Below are 14,435 nucleotides of genomic sequence, written 5' to 3'. Positions count from 1 at the left end.
ACGATTTCAACATTTTTTTTTTAAATACTGTGCAGTAACTTTTAGTTGACTAAAATTTATAATAATTGTTAAACAAGTAAGAATTGTCTATTAATGTTTAAATCAAATATACTATGATTTGGAAATGAATAAATTCCCTCTGAATATACTTTTTTGCTACACATAATTTTTTTCGATAAAAAAAAAGATTATTTTTTTGAATCATATGGTTTTCTACTGTAAACAATTACTAGAGTAGGTTTGCCTGGAACATTAAGACTTTACGTTCTTTATGTTTTATATCATCTGAAATAGTCTTTTGTTATTCAACAAATTCAGCTTTACAAAAATGCATTGTATGACTGCATGGCCTTGAAAGCTAAAAAAATTGTTATCAATCACATCTATTGAGCCTTAAAAACCACCATGAAAATTTTCAGCAAAATCCATTAATTGTTTTGGCCTTGATTCTCGGACAAACACCCATAACCACATACAAACACCAAGACATTCGCATTTAATATATAGAAAAACGTTTTACAAAGTTTTAATAAAAATTGGTATGTGACTTTTTCCGTAATTCTACTTATTACCTTTTCCAATTTGTTAACAAAGCAAATTTTTGCTTATTAAGAAGAAATAAATAATCTTTTTAAAGAATATAATTTTAGGTGGAGTTTTTCACTGTATAGAGTGCCCATTCTAATTGTACATTTTAATTATATTAAATAAAAAATATTGGAGGGCAGTGTAGACTGTTTAAAGTTTTGGACTCTGAGTAAAATTGATGAAGGCATCAAAGTAATTCCTACCTATATCATTGCCTGATCTGGAGGAGGGGTTTCTATTTATTTTCTTCGTTCTTAGTTTGTAGCTAATTTAATGAATCGTCATAACAGCTAAGTTATTCTTTTCCCAATGATTTATCAAATTTTCAGGGTGATAACATTAAGTTTTAATTTATTTTTTGTTTTAGCAAATCGGAAGGTCATATTTTTTTAGCTATGTCAATATAGTAGAAACATTGAATAGTATTAATTGTATTCAAACCCGTTCTTAATCCTAGAAACGCCTATATTATTGATCGGCTTAATTTATGTCGTTCATTTAAAGTTATCTCCTCAATAAAACTTCGTTTTATTCGATAAACTGTGGTCACAAATTTGATCAACTATGGTATTTGCTAGTCTCATCACTACAATCTATCGACATATTTCGTTTCATACGTCTGAAATGCTTTGAAAGAGATAAATATATATATTTTTTTTGTAAATACAGAACATTAACAAGTTAATAGTTTTTATTTTAGGAGCTTTTGAATTGCATTTAATCACACGTCTAATAAATACTTTAAAAAAGTGTTTAATAGGTAAATTTACACCTAGCATCATTATGTTTCTCTTTGCTTCCTGATTACATTATAATTGATCAATTTACGAAGAATAGCTCATAAGAACACAAATATTTTCTAAATTACGAACACACACTTTTTTATTTTTACTTACCAGAATTCCATCAATGTATTAACTAATCCTAGAAAATATTTGTTTAAAAGCTGCATTTTTTGCATCACTTCATTTTTTTTTGTTTCATGACATAAATAATACACATTAATATAATTCATAAAAGTAGTTACAATTGAAGTAGCTTATTTATGACAAAAAGTAGACATGTAAATCATATATTTTCAAAAATTTACACTTATATTTTTAGATACACGTGTCCCAACATATGAATTATTTGAGGTACGAGATGGATCAATTAAGACCAAACTGGGAAAAATTTTGATACTAAATATTAATATTTATATAAAACTTTTATAATAAATATAAGTATGATCATTGTAAAATATCATATAGTGCTGAATATTAGTAAAAATATATTTTTATGCATTGTAAGCCTAAAGGCTCAATTTATGATGGTTCTGATTCATTTTCCCCTTATTCATAGGCATGGTTTGCATTTTTACTCTCACATACCTCACCGTTCATCGTTATTTTTGTGTTTTTCATCCGTTTTTTGTCTCATATGTGGAATCAAAATACATAATAATATCATCAACTATATGGATACTGTCTTTATCAATATCAATTCCACCATTATTTGGATGGTCCACTTACGCTCCAGAATCTTCAGGAATGTCGTATGTTATTTTATCATTAGTATATAAGGGCAAAACAGGGATAATTACAAAATACGCTTTTTCTCAAACATCAAAAAACTACATCTACAAAATTTACACTATAATTGTTGTAATGCGTTATAATGCAGATTAAATGTAGAAAAATCAATAATTATTTGTCTACCTTTCTTGGAAATATTAAAAAAACTGATTTTCATAGAAAAGAGTAACTTTTTTAGAGAAACCGTATTCTTGGAATAATCCAATCCGTTTTTCATTGTTTTCGTAGTAATTTTTATCATATGAGTTGTTGATTATTTTGGTATCGGTTGATATTATTTTATCAAAATTTATAGCTCACTCATATAAGAGAAATTTGAGATTCTATAACGCTCAATACAAATGGATTATATCTTAACAAGTTCTACGAACTTTCTCTTTTTTACTAATTGTTTATACGCTTCAAAGCGAAAATATTCTATTTTTACTCAATTTTTTTTTTTTCAAAAAAAATTATTTATTTCAAATCTCGATTTTTAAACCTGTTGCAATTGTCCAAAACTAATATGACAGGTGTAAGATTTAACAGGTCGCATTTAAACGCAATTTGTGAAATAACTACTGCCTTTAGTAGTCTCAAAATATATTCAAACAATAGCAGACAGGAATCTGTATGTTTTGGTAATGTAAGAGGGTAATTCCCTCCCTTCTCTCTATAAATGATTAGAGTAGGCGTAAATGGTTCATCGGAAAGTTAGAATTATTTATGCAGTCACATGAAAAAAAAAAATCAAATTTTTTTTTCCCAAAATATATTAATGCGAAAAAAACGATATAATTCAGAAAAAATTGGAAATCGAAAAGCTAATAAATTGGACAAAAAAACTAATATCTGCATCCTGTTATGCATTTCGTTTATCAAATTAATAAATCTGTACGTTATAACTAAAATATTTTTAAATTATGCATTTACCTTCATGGGATAAAACAAAATGAAGGAACAATATGTTTTAAACTATTACAACTCCAAAATGAAATAAAAAATCATAATAAGATCTTGTAGCTGAAGAGCAACTAATAAATATTTTGTCTTATTTTTATTTTATTAATGTTATATCCTGGGGACATAAATATGTTGGCAAATGAAACAAACCAATTATGACAAAACAACAAAAATACTTTAGGAGATACGGAAAAATCTAATTATTTGCAAAAATTGGATTCTAATATTTGATTGAAGTTTTTTTAAAAGGTATTGGATCGGAAAATATTTTGATATCAACCCATTTTTTTTAACGACCATATAATTTGATGCTTTTTTTCTTATCTTTTTCTTTAAAAACGACTCTCAATTTGAGACGAGTCGACACAACTCTATTTTTAAACAAAATCATATTTTTATAGGTATATTCAATGTTATTATAACAAAAATAGCCAGCAGAAAAAAAGATTTACTAGCATCACAAATGACAATAACAACATACAAAATATAAAAGAAGGATAGATTTATAAAATAAAAATAGAAAACATAAAAAAGCTGTAATAACGTTTCATGAAACTACTAGAAAAGTAAGCATGTTTTTAATATGTACAAACACGTGAATTACTCGGGTTTATATACACAATTTTACTCCAAGTACAAAAAGGAATTGCACTTTTAGCTCCACAACAAATCATCTGTATTACTATTTTTCTTACATGGCTAATACACTAAAATGTCGATACTTTATTCTCACATGCCCTCTTATTAAGAACTTACATCAGCTTCGGGAAATAACAATCACTCTTCATGCTGCAACTTATATTGATAGTCTAAAAAATATAAAATATAGGTAAAGTAACCTTGTGTGTGGGTTTTCATGAAAGCCACTGATTATTGGCAAGGGAGTTATTAGAGTAAGGCCTTCCAAGACTGAGAGTTGAATCGAGGATACCCTATCTACCTATGTCCTTGCTATAAAATGAGTGGAATCCGTGTTTATTTTTTCCTCTCATAACTGATTGCAGCTAATTAATAAAATGTCATGACAGCTAAGCTGCTCTCTTACAAAATATTCTTTAAATTGCCATGATTACCATTTTATTTTTCGTTTTTTATTTTTTTATTATACCGAAAGTGCTTAGAATTTACAACTCTATTTGCAATCTAAAAAAGTTAATATTTGCTGATAATCATAAGTTAGCCCAATAGCTGTATTTAATATTAATACTCTTGACGTTGTTCATAACAATTTTTATGGGAACTCGCTCTAATGAAATTCAATAGGTTCTTTGTCAGATAATCAATCATTTAGTATTTGATTAAATATATTACATATAGTAAAACGTTAGGTTATTATTGTAATGTTCAATTGAAAAAACTAAAAGCAATACATTTAATATATATTATAAAAATATTTTATATTTTATTTCTAGATGCGCCCCATCATGGGAGGATGAAAAATATCTGATGTATTTGGTCTATATTCTAATTCTGGGCTTCATAATTCCTTCCTTCATTTTCATGTACACGTCTTTCAGTATCATTTGTTGTATGAAAAAGGTTAGAAGATTTGTTTCTCAACAATTTTAATTACCATATTTAAAACAAAAAAATCATTCAATGATAATAATTTATTTGAATTATTATTTAAGGCCCTATTTTTGGTAGTATTTCGATATTTCTACTCTAGGCCTGAGAAAAACGGTCCAGTTTGGTCCAGTTGAACTAAAAAAAAAAAAATGTTGTTTTCTATAAGTTTAAAAAAAATAATTAAAGAACCAAAAAAAAAAAAAAAAAAACTTCCTAGTTACAAGGGTGACAACTTTAGCTTAATATTACTCAACTCGCTTTCTTCTTAGATATTGCTATCCTACAGCTAATAGTGGTATTTGTGTACTTCACTTCTTTCGTACTATTCTTAACTTTTTTATGGTTTAGAAGACATCAACGTAACAAATAAGTGTCCCTCTAGAATTTTTATGTTGCGTGAAAATGCTCTAAATTAAATATATCTAAGTTGATAAATTGAATAATTGATCAAAATATCATTCATACTTTCTAGGCAGTAAAATTAACCCAAGTTTTAATATGCTTCTTATCCAATGTACTATATTAGTATTTATTGATTAGATGGAAGTCATATATTGACATATACTAATTATTTTTTTATATTCCTTGAATTTGGTTTTTACCAAAAAGTAAAATAATTATCCAATCTAAATAGATTCAGGGTTGATCAAAAAGTAAAGGATCAGTCTTTTTTTTACTGGACTGGACTGGACCAAAAATATTTGAAGCCGACACAGCTAACATTTTTTTCTTACTTGCACTCAATTTATTTACTATATTTTAACATAACTATCATTTTATATTTTACAAATTTATTTATCATCAGAAGAATCATGGAAGGGTAAGGCATCTGTTCCCAAATATATGTTTTTTATATTATTTTTGGACTTTAAATGTTTGTTTTGCTTTTTTTATGAATACTATGTTCGTTCATACCTCTTTAATAAATTTTTAAATTGTTGTTTCTTGTAACAAAGAACTGAAAGAGATTGTTTAAATGTATGCATTTGAAGAAATCTACAACCAAAGTTTAAATATAAGTGAAAAATAAATAAAATCCCTATGTAGGAGGTACCAACAACTATTGAAAAACATCAGTTTTTTCTAAATATCAAACAATGTAAAGCAGAGGTGAGTAAACTTTTTGGAAGTGGAAATTATGGTTTTATATGGCTGTATTCAGAGAAGCACAATACAACACAAAAAACAACAATCGTATCATTTTTTATATCATATTTACTCTACCGTTAAATATTATCTAATGTTCTAACCCTATCCAGACATCTAAATTTTGTATTTCATTAAGCATGCAAACGCAACGTCTAAAAGAAGTTTCGGAGCCATAGAATGAACTGCGAAAGAGTTTATGCTCACTCAGATGACAGTAGAATCATTTTTGCACTGACATAAACCAAATATGATAATGTCTTTTAATGAAAACAATCTTCAAATTTCTTAAAAACTACTACCCCAACCAAAAATTATGTTGAGATCCACGGGAGTGCAAATTAATTATCCTTTTTTATTTAAAATTTAGTTCAAAATAAAAAAATATCGATACTAATTTTGCAATTGAAACGAGTAAATAGCCATTTGTGTTCGTAGGAACACAAGTTTTTTTTGTTGTAGAAGTTTTATATACAAGTATATCTAAGCCGAACCATGTCCAATAACTGACGGGAAAAGTTTTTCAACTAATTACATACATTTCAAAATTTGTTAATGACTGTATAATATACTTGATCAACTAATATTTAAGCACACGTGATAATTCTAATAGCTAATTTTAAAAAATTCAGTCATGGCTCTAATAAAAAAAAAAAAAAAAATAGTGTTCCCAATCATAAGCTTGTGTATAAAATCAAAAATACTCGATATAAGTACTTTTTAGTGGTGAGATTCGGCCTGGAAATCATATACCTCTTTAAAGACTTTTAAATTTTTCTGATTTGGTCCTGATCGGTCCTTCCAAATAAATGAAGACTTTTAGACCCAAAAGTTATTAGATGTTATTTTACAAATTTTAATGAGGTTGATGCTATAGTAAATTGATACAAAAATCAAACAATAGATAATATTTAAATAAATTTAGCAAAGATTTTTCAGTTAAAAGATCTTTCTAATTTTTGACTTGAGAAAGATACGGTTATTGGTCAATTAATATTGTTGACATATTTATGATTTGTTTTGCAAAAATTTGTTGTGAGGGATTCTTCGCAGTGGTTCGGAAAAAATTGAGAAAAAAAGTTATGTATGACTTTTTTTCACAAAAAAAATCGGTCCACGGTTTCGAACAACAGTCTGGACCAAAATACGGGTCTAAAAAATCACTTAAGAACGAAACGGGAAGAAAATGGGTTCGGACAGAGTCTCAACTAGTGATATGTCGGTCCTTATTTATTCGGTTTAGTTTACTCCATTCGTATGACCAACCCTATCAGTCTTTGGGATCGATCCTTAAAACTGTGTTGTGCTAAGGACTGTCCATTCTAGAACTGATTTAAATGAGTAGTAAAGTTGAGTGACATAATTAAGTACCAAACTTGTGGGTCTGAACTGAACTGGAAAAAATTGAAGTATTCAGTCTTAAATAAGGCTGGACATAATAGTAGTCTCAACACTTGTACCTATGTATGCATAAGTAGATACTTAAATAAAAAATTCTCCCAGACTGTGTAAAATAATAATCAAATTTTAGTTGGGAATTTGCATTACACTCCCACACAAACGGTTAGAATCATTAGTAATATCGGTAGGTATTTAAAAAAAGCAAAACAATGTCATAATTTTGTGTTATAAAATTTTATCTATGGTGTCATTTCGCTTAGTCTTTTTTTTTTCTTTTTGTTTTACATAGATACTTTTTGATGAACAATAATAGCCAATAGAACGCCTTCTATTCAATCAATTTGCAATTCTTCATAGAATACCAAAAATTTAAATACAAAAATAAAGAAGAATTTATATGAAAAAGTTCAAATTACTCTGTCACTGTCGAATAAAGATAGAAAATACTTAATTCGGGAGTAGAACAACATCAAATTTAGTTCATAATTGATTTCAATTTTTGTTTTATCCAAAGTGTTGAGTAACTATGACACTGGCAAAATGTATCCGTGGACAAGTCGTATCAAAGTGTTAGACAATCGCTATAACGGCAATGCATTTTTATTGTTACTTTCAAGTATAAAAAGGTGTACTCCCGATCACTGCCTTTTCTGTCTATAAATGTATGTAGGTTTTCTTGTTGGCTTTGATTCGAGTAATGGATCACCGAAAAAGAAAAAATTAAACATATTTTTTCTCTACAATAATAAGTTCAAACTTTTTTTTACATCAAACCCCTTAAGGACAGTTAATCGTCCAACACGACTTGTTTGCAGATGTACAACGCTGGTATCACGGGGAAAATCAATATTATTTTAGAATATAATTGTGACTGAAAACATAATGAAATGAGAAAAACTTAAGCTCTAAATGACTCTACGGAGTAATTTAAATTTGACTTCGTCATCATTTATTAGTACCCTGTGGATCCTTAAGCCTACCTTATAATAAATAATTATTTGTCATTTAGATAATCTATCCGTCCCAGGGCCCTTGAAATATGTATGGAGTATATAGGCTCCAACAAAATCACTACTCTAGAATAAGGAATATGTTAACATAAATTATATATTTTTTGACACACACACCGATGTAGTTTTTACTCACGTCTCTATCCATAAACTTTGCTCAATATCACACAATTTTACACACTCTTCTAAAAGTCCATATTTTCTATTATATTAATTGCACTGCAAAAGTACAATTATATACAATATGTACATAAATAGGGATATACCTATGTATAATGTACATATTATAATATATTTGTACTTGACAATCCTTGTCCTGGTCCTCCATTTCTTCACGTCTATTCAGATCATTATTTTTGTCATGGGTTTATGTCTTCTACATTTCGTTTATTTTTTTCAAATTTCTTTTAAATTTAATTTGTCTATTCACAATTAATGTTTAGAATACTCTCATGTGTTCATTTAATATTATTAAGAAAATGAAATATAATTAGTGGTGCAGTTGTACAAAAAATAATCTTTACATTTAACATGCACTCTTTTTTTTTTTAACTGAAGTCTATTTTGTTTAGTAGATTGGTTATTTAATTAAAGAAAATATATGATTAAAGTAATCGTGTAATGGATGTTTTAAAGAATAAAATAACTGAATTTATTTATATACTACCTGGACTTAGTCAGTTTTTTCCATGTTTCAGGCAAACTTAGTATAATTAGATAAATTTAATTATGGTTATGTAAAATAGTAAAAAATACTTTCTCTAAATGTAATAACGCTTTACAAATTACATTACAAGTTTTTCTAAGTCAACTCCGACCATCTAAAGAAAATGACCTTGTATTTGGTTAATAGACTTGGTGAGGCAGAGTTTCACCGGCAATCTCAATCTTTTAAATTGTAAATGAGTATTAAAAGGAATTTTAAAAAATTCAACATTTTATATTGTTAAAAAGATATGAATAAATACTTAGTGTACAACCAAATTAACTATCTTCATTTTTTAAGACAGAAGTATGCAATTTTAAGAGTTAGAGAGCTGCATTCAGAAGTGGATTCTTTCCAAGGTTTATACAATAGTTGTATTAATCACAAGATTTATTTTTACCATTTATTCAAATAAACAAGTAATTAAAATACAAAAATTAATGAGATTTTTACATTTGTTATAATCATTAACCAACTTGTCAATATAGTGCTGAAGTTGGTGTTAAGATTTTTGAATCCGATTAAAGATTTGAGTTTGCTATCATGTTTATTTTGAGCAAATTTACATTAAAACATTTTTCTTGTTCAATTTTGAGACTTTTAATTATATTTGAGATAACTAACGATATGACGATGTTATTTTATAGTCCAAAGTTCATGAAACAATTATTCAATTATTACATTTAAAGGTGGCATCAAACCCATGACTTTTAATCATATCTAAAATTACAAATTTTTTGTTATGTGTTTCTATATTTTAACTAAGTAAATGTAATGATTCTAAGAATGAACCCCAAGAAGCTTGAGCCATTGTGATTTATTTATAACTGTAGGTACACTTTATTACTAATTCACATAACATCCTGGATTATATATACATATACAGGTTGACCAATAAGTTTGGTGATAATTTAACAGCCAATACATTCCAAAATAATTTATTTCTCGGAACATCTTTTTACTCCATTGCAATCAGCGTGAAATTTCCTTTGAAATAAGTTCAGGTCATTCCACATGGTCACTATTTGCGGCAACTATAGCTCACAGACGCTTCAAAACTGGTTTACACGCTGTACAGATGGTCTCCTCGGACAAGTTGTCCCGTGAGTACCCTATGGCGGCCTCCAAGTTGTCGATGCTGCTGTAGGCAATCACATTAATCTCCTTCTCTAGAATGAACTATATTATGGAGAATTCTATAACGTTTATGACTTGGGAAGAAGGGTTCAACATAATCTTGCTCCAAAAGTACTTGAAAGTTTTTGGCAATACTCTTGCACATACTTTACATTATTTGAATGTACACCGTCCTGATGGAAGCTGTATAACCCTGCCCAGTGATGTTCCTTGATCCAGAGAAGTATTTGGGGATGTAACATGTCCAGATAGACACATTGATTCCCCTTTACGCCCTCGGTAATAAAGATCAACGGCGTCTTCATTCCGCAGGTGGTGAGACCCCACCAAGACAATCTCTGCAGCCGATTTTTGTCCCTGAATACACTGCACTCGTTCAAGGGAATGTCTAGAAGCTCCGACCCACTACTAAGTTGCTGTGGTTATTGTAAATTTCTATGAATTTAAGTAATATGAGAGGGTGAATCTTTGGTGATGTAAGTTAACAAACACGTTCTTTATTCATCTTGTTGAATTCGTTAAATTATCGATAAATTACCTTTATCAATATCTTAAACTAAATATAATAGGCCGCCTAAATAACACTCAAAGGCTAATCCATCCTCAATTAGATGTCTGATACAGAGGAGGAGAAACCCCACTGTCTTTATCCGCGATATTTGCAACATCTCAGATCATATTATATCGAAAAATAACGATTCCCCCTGCGACCAAAAAAGTTCTTGAGGTCCTTCGATTTCATATATACCGAAATCCTCGTATAGTCCTTATTTAAACTACAAATAAATTATTTAGACAACAGTACTTCAAAGAAGAATGTTTTTCTGAATTACGATGTAGTTGAAGTAACCATCAATAACCTTGGAGTACCTGTCTATCCATATAAGTACTGAATTTGAACCCAGTCGTTTTAATTGTAGGCACAAAAACACCTGTTAATATCCTATAAAAATTATCAAATATAACTCTTCTCATGGACTACGAACCAAAGTCATCAGGATTTAAATTTAATATCGATGTAATAGGCTTAAAGTCTTCTTTTGTAAAAATGACGAGTCGCTCATTCAAAATCCAAGCTCTACTATACATTTACAAATCATCAGAGGCCAAATTAGTTTCAAAATTTAATCTCTTTACTGAAAAAGTATCCGTGATTGGACCTGTGAGATCAATGACAATGTCAAATAAAAATTTAGAAATGATCCATTTATATAAAAATCCATTTATATTTCTTTGGCAATGTATTCTTTTCTCTTTGTATTATTCCTTAATATAAAATATTAAGAGTTCATTGTTATCCTTCAACGTCAACTCTATATCTTCCTACGCTAGAGCCTGTAAGGCTCTCAATTATTTGAGGATAATTGGTTTTCCTGACGTAGTAGGTCTTGTGGACACTTGCCTAAAGGATTTCAATTAAGTTGCCTACTTTTTCCCCTTATCATATTGGTTATACTCTGTTCATTCTACTTTCAAATTATCACAACCCGCCAGAGAAGGTTCTGTTGAGATGAAGAAAAATCTATATCCCAAACTAATTTAGTCTGTCACAGAAGGCAGAGATCGAAATAAGTTTTTTGCTAGGCAAAACATGGAAATAACATCTTAGGAATCCTTTTAATCCAAGAGTCCAAAAATAAAAGTAGGGATGTTTGTCTTTTGTGATCATTAAGGGTAACATTTCGTCCATGGTTTTTGTGTTAAGGGATCAATTGACATCACAATGAAATAGGTAAAAGTAGTTTGTCATCCACCTATTGGTCTTAGTTTTAAACTTACATTTCCCTGAGTTTCATTAATTATAGGGGAGGCAAAATGATGGCAAGACTTCACCTTGAGGGGTTGAAAATAGAGAGTGAATTATTGCTGAAGGAGTGGACGCAGCTGTAGACTGAAACTTATATTTGAAACAAATGGGATTGCAAATTGTGCAAACAGAAGAAGTGACTGAAAAGGCATTAAATTTGGGGCATATTGCACTTTTTTTCCACAAGAGATGGATTTATAATACACTTAAGTCAAGTCGAAATATTCTAATAACTAATGAAGAATGATTTAGGTAGATTTTACTTAATATATAACTATTTTATAAGAAAAAAACACTTTAAAGAAAGATATGCTTAATCTTTTATAAGATTATTTACTCGTTCAAAAAAAGTAATTGTCTACTCAAAGCTCTGAGTTTACATAATTTGATTATTTTCAGGTAAAAGTGCTATTCCATCTAAAAATTATGAAATTTAGATATTTCAAGGGCTATGCGCTATCTCAAAATATGGAACATAACTCTTTTTAAAAACAAAAACACATTTGAGAACCAGTCTTATACAAAACTGTTGCTTAAAATTGTCAGGCATCCATTCTTTCATTATTTATGCAAAATAATATGAATACATTCTAATGATAATTATTTATATTTTCATAATTCTATAATATTGATCCGCACAATTACTAAGCTGAATCTCTAAACAACTCACAAATCCATTCTATAATGAAAATTATAGACATATCTGATTTAAAATAAGTTAATTAATACCATTGTCAATTTCAGACAATGTTAGAGCATCGAGTTCCAAAAAGAAAGAATACTCAAGACAGAAAATCTAGAATAAATCGAATGGTGTTACTAATGGTTCTATGTTTTCAAGTCTGTTGGTTTCCATATGCTTTCGTTTCAATGTACAGAGTATTTATAGGAGATGTTCCAGTTATTTATACAGTGTTTCCAGTCCAATTTGCAAAGTCTGGAGTATGTTGGAATCCATTTATTTATATAATAATGAACAAGGAGGTATTATATTTTTTCGTATCTCTTTTTTCAAATCTTACTTATATAAATGTAATTGTTATAGTTTAAAAAAGAAATGGTTCTTGATCAAATTGGAATACCCATGCAAAAGACGTTCCCCAATGCTAGTGATCCAACAATGAATGAAAATATGGAATCGCAACAAAGCATAGAACTGTAATGAGTGTCAACTCAAATTATGTTATTTGTTTTTGTGTTCCCTATAATTTGTATTCTAGTCTTTTGTAATTATGTCAATACTCTTAATTAAGACAAGGAATTCTAAATTAAAGGAATGAAGACAAATCTAAGCCAGCTGTTGAATATAGTTCCTCTCAGACTGCTCATTATTATTTGTGATGTCATAAAAGTGAACCAATGATGGGAACACAAAAATCAATCAAGGAAAAATAATTAAGAAATTGAATGGGAGGACTGTAATTAACAGCTGTATCGATTCTGTCTCTAGTCCTTCTCATTAGCATTCTGTGATTAAGGTGGACAACTGTCGTCTTTTAAAACTTTTTCAAGGGAGTCCAGAGTATTTTTATAACACTTTGGAAGTGTCCAGATTTAAGTGGGAGAATCAGTTGAAAATCGTCTTTAGATTAAAGCGAAATAATGAATAAAGAAAAATTTCAATTAAAATGTTGTCTTTAATTTTTGAATGTCAAAATATGATACCCCCCTCGCTCTGTTCCCTTCTTAATTACTACATATATCTGACCTTGTGTCCTCCTTTTTTTTGGAAAAAATTTATATTAATTTATTTATTGTCGTATTTAAAGGCTCATTCACAAAACTACAATATTCACAATATTACTTTTTTTATAAGAATATTATGCAGATTGATTTTTTTAATCAAACAAGGTAGTTAAAAATTTATTTATAATTTATAATATATATAACAAAATTTTAATCTGATATACAAATTGTATCGCGTCCGTAGTCACGAATTTGTAAATACAATGTCATTTTCCTAATTTTGTTTGGTTTGTCAAAAATATAAGATCATTGCCCCTCATTTTGTGCATGATTACCAAAAATTGATATCTTTTAAAGGACAGCAGGCTCTCTCAGCTCATACAGTTCTTTACAAATTATGCTAAAAACTATTTTTATTATTTGATTTTAATATTTTCAAAGGGAATAGTTAGTAATGGAAAAAACAAACACTTTTTTCGTAGGTTGAAAAAGATACGATCAAAAACCTCACATTACAAGTATAAATTAATGAGAAAAAAAAAAAATATATATTTTCCCAGTCTAACCCGAATACATTGTCTCAGCCTCATAAACAACACCAAAAATAATGACCGTATCTATTCTTTCATTAAACGTTAACTCGCTATAAAACATAGGCAAAAAATAAGACCTAGCCAGATTTCTCCAATGTATTGGAATTACCAGATATTGTGAGATTATGTTACACTATATGTACCATAGAAAATAATTATTTCGTCCCAGAATGCTATGATACTTTCTCCGCTTTCAACGACTCCAACATTAATACTAAGAGTGGTGTTATACTGTTTATCAAATTAAAACTAATTCCCGCTGTTACTCATCGATGT

The 14,435-nt window shown here is 28.8% G+C and overlaps 1 protein-coding gene across 4 annotated transcripts in view; it reads left to right on the top strand.

The window, feature by feature from the left end:
* The window catches only part of LOC121116966 (rhodopsin), a 42,718-nt gene extending 28,833 nt beyond the window's left edge, over positions 1-13,885 (top strand). For 2 of the 4 annotated variants that reach the window (XM_071887694.1, XM_071887693.1), the window contains 4 exons: positions 1,930-2,122; positions 4,517-4,655; positions 12,625-12,864; positions 12,926-13,885. In XM_071887694.1, the coding sequence (XP_071743795.1) occupies positions 1,930-2,122; positions 4,517-4,655; positions 12,625-12,864; positions 12,926-13,042 (689 nt within the window). In that variant the 3' untranslated portion in view covers positions 13,043-13,885. Of the gene's footprint in view, positions 1-1,929; positions 2,123-4,516; positions 4,656-5,478; positions 5,494-12,624; positions 12,865-12,925 lie in introns of all 4 variants that reach the window. The other 2 variants (XM_040711285.2, XM_071887695.1) reach the window with 2 other exon arrangements.
* Positions 13,886-14,435: the final 550 nt, after the last annotated feature.

The sequence above is a fragment of the Lepeophtheirus salmonis genome, chromosome 4 (assembly GCF_016086655.4).
Source record: "Lepeophtheirus salmonis chromosome 4, UVic_Lsal_1.4, whole genome shotgun sequence".
Classification (NCBI taxonomy): Eukaryota; Metazoa; Arthropoda; class Copepoda; order Siphonostomatoida; family Caligidae; genus Lepeophtheirus; species Lepeophtheirus salmonis.
The sequence above is the reverse complement of the archived record's forward strand: the minus strand, read 5'-3'. Positions and strand labels throughout refer to the sequence as shown.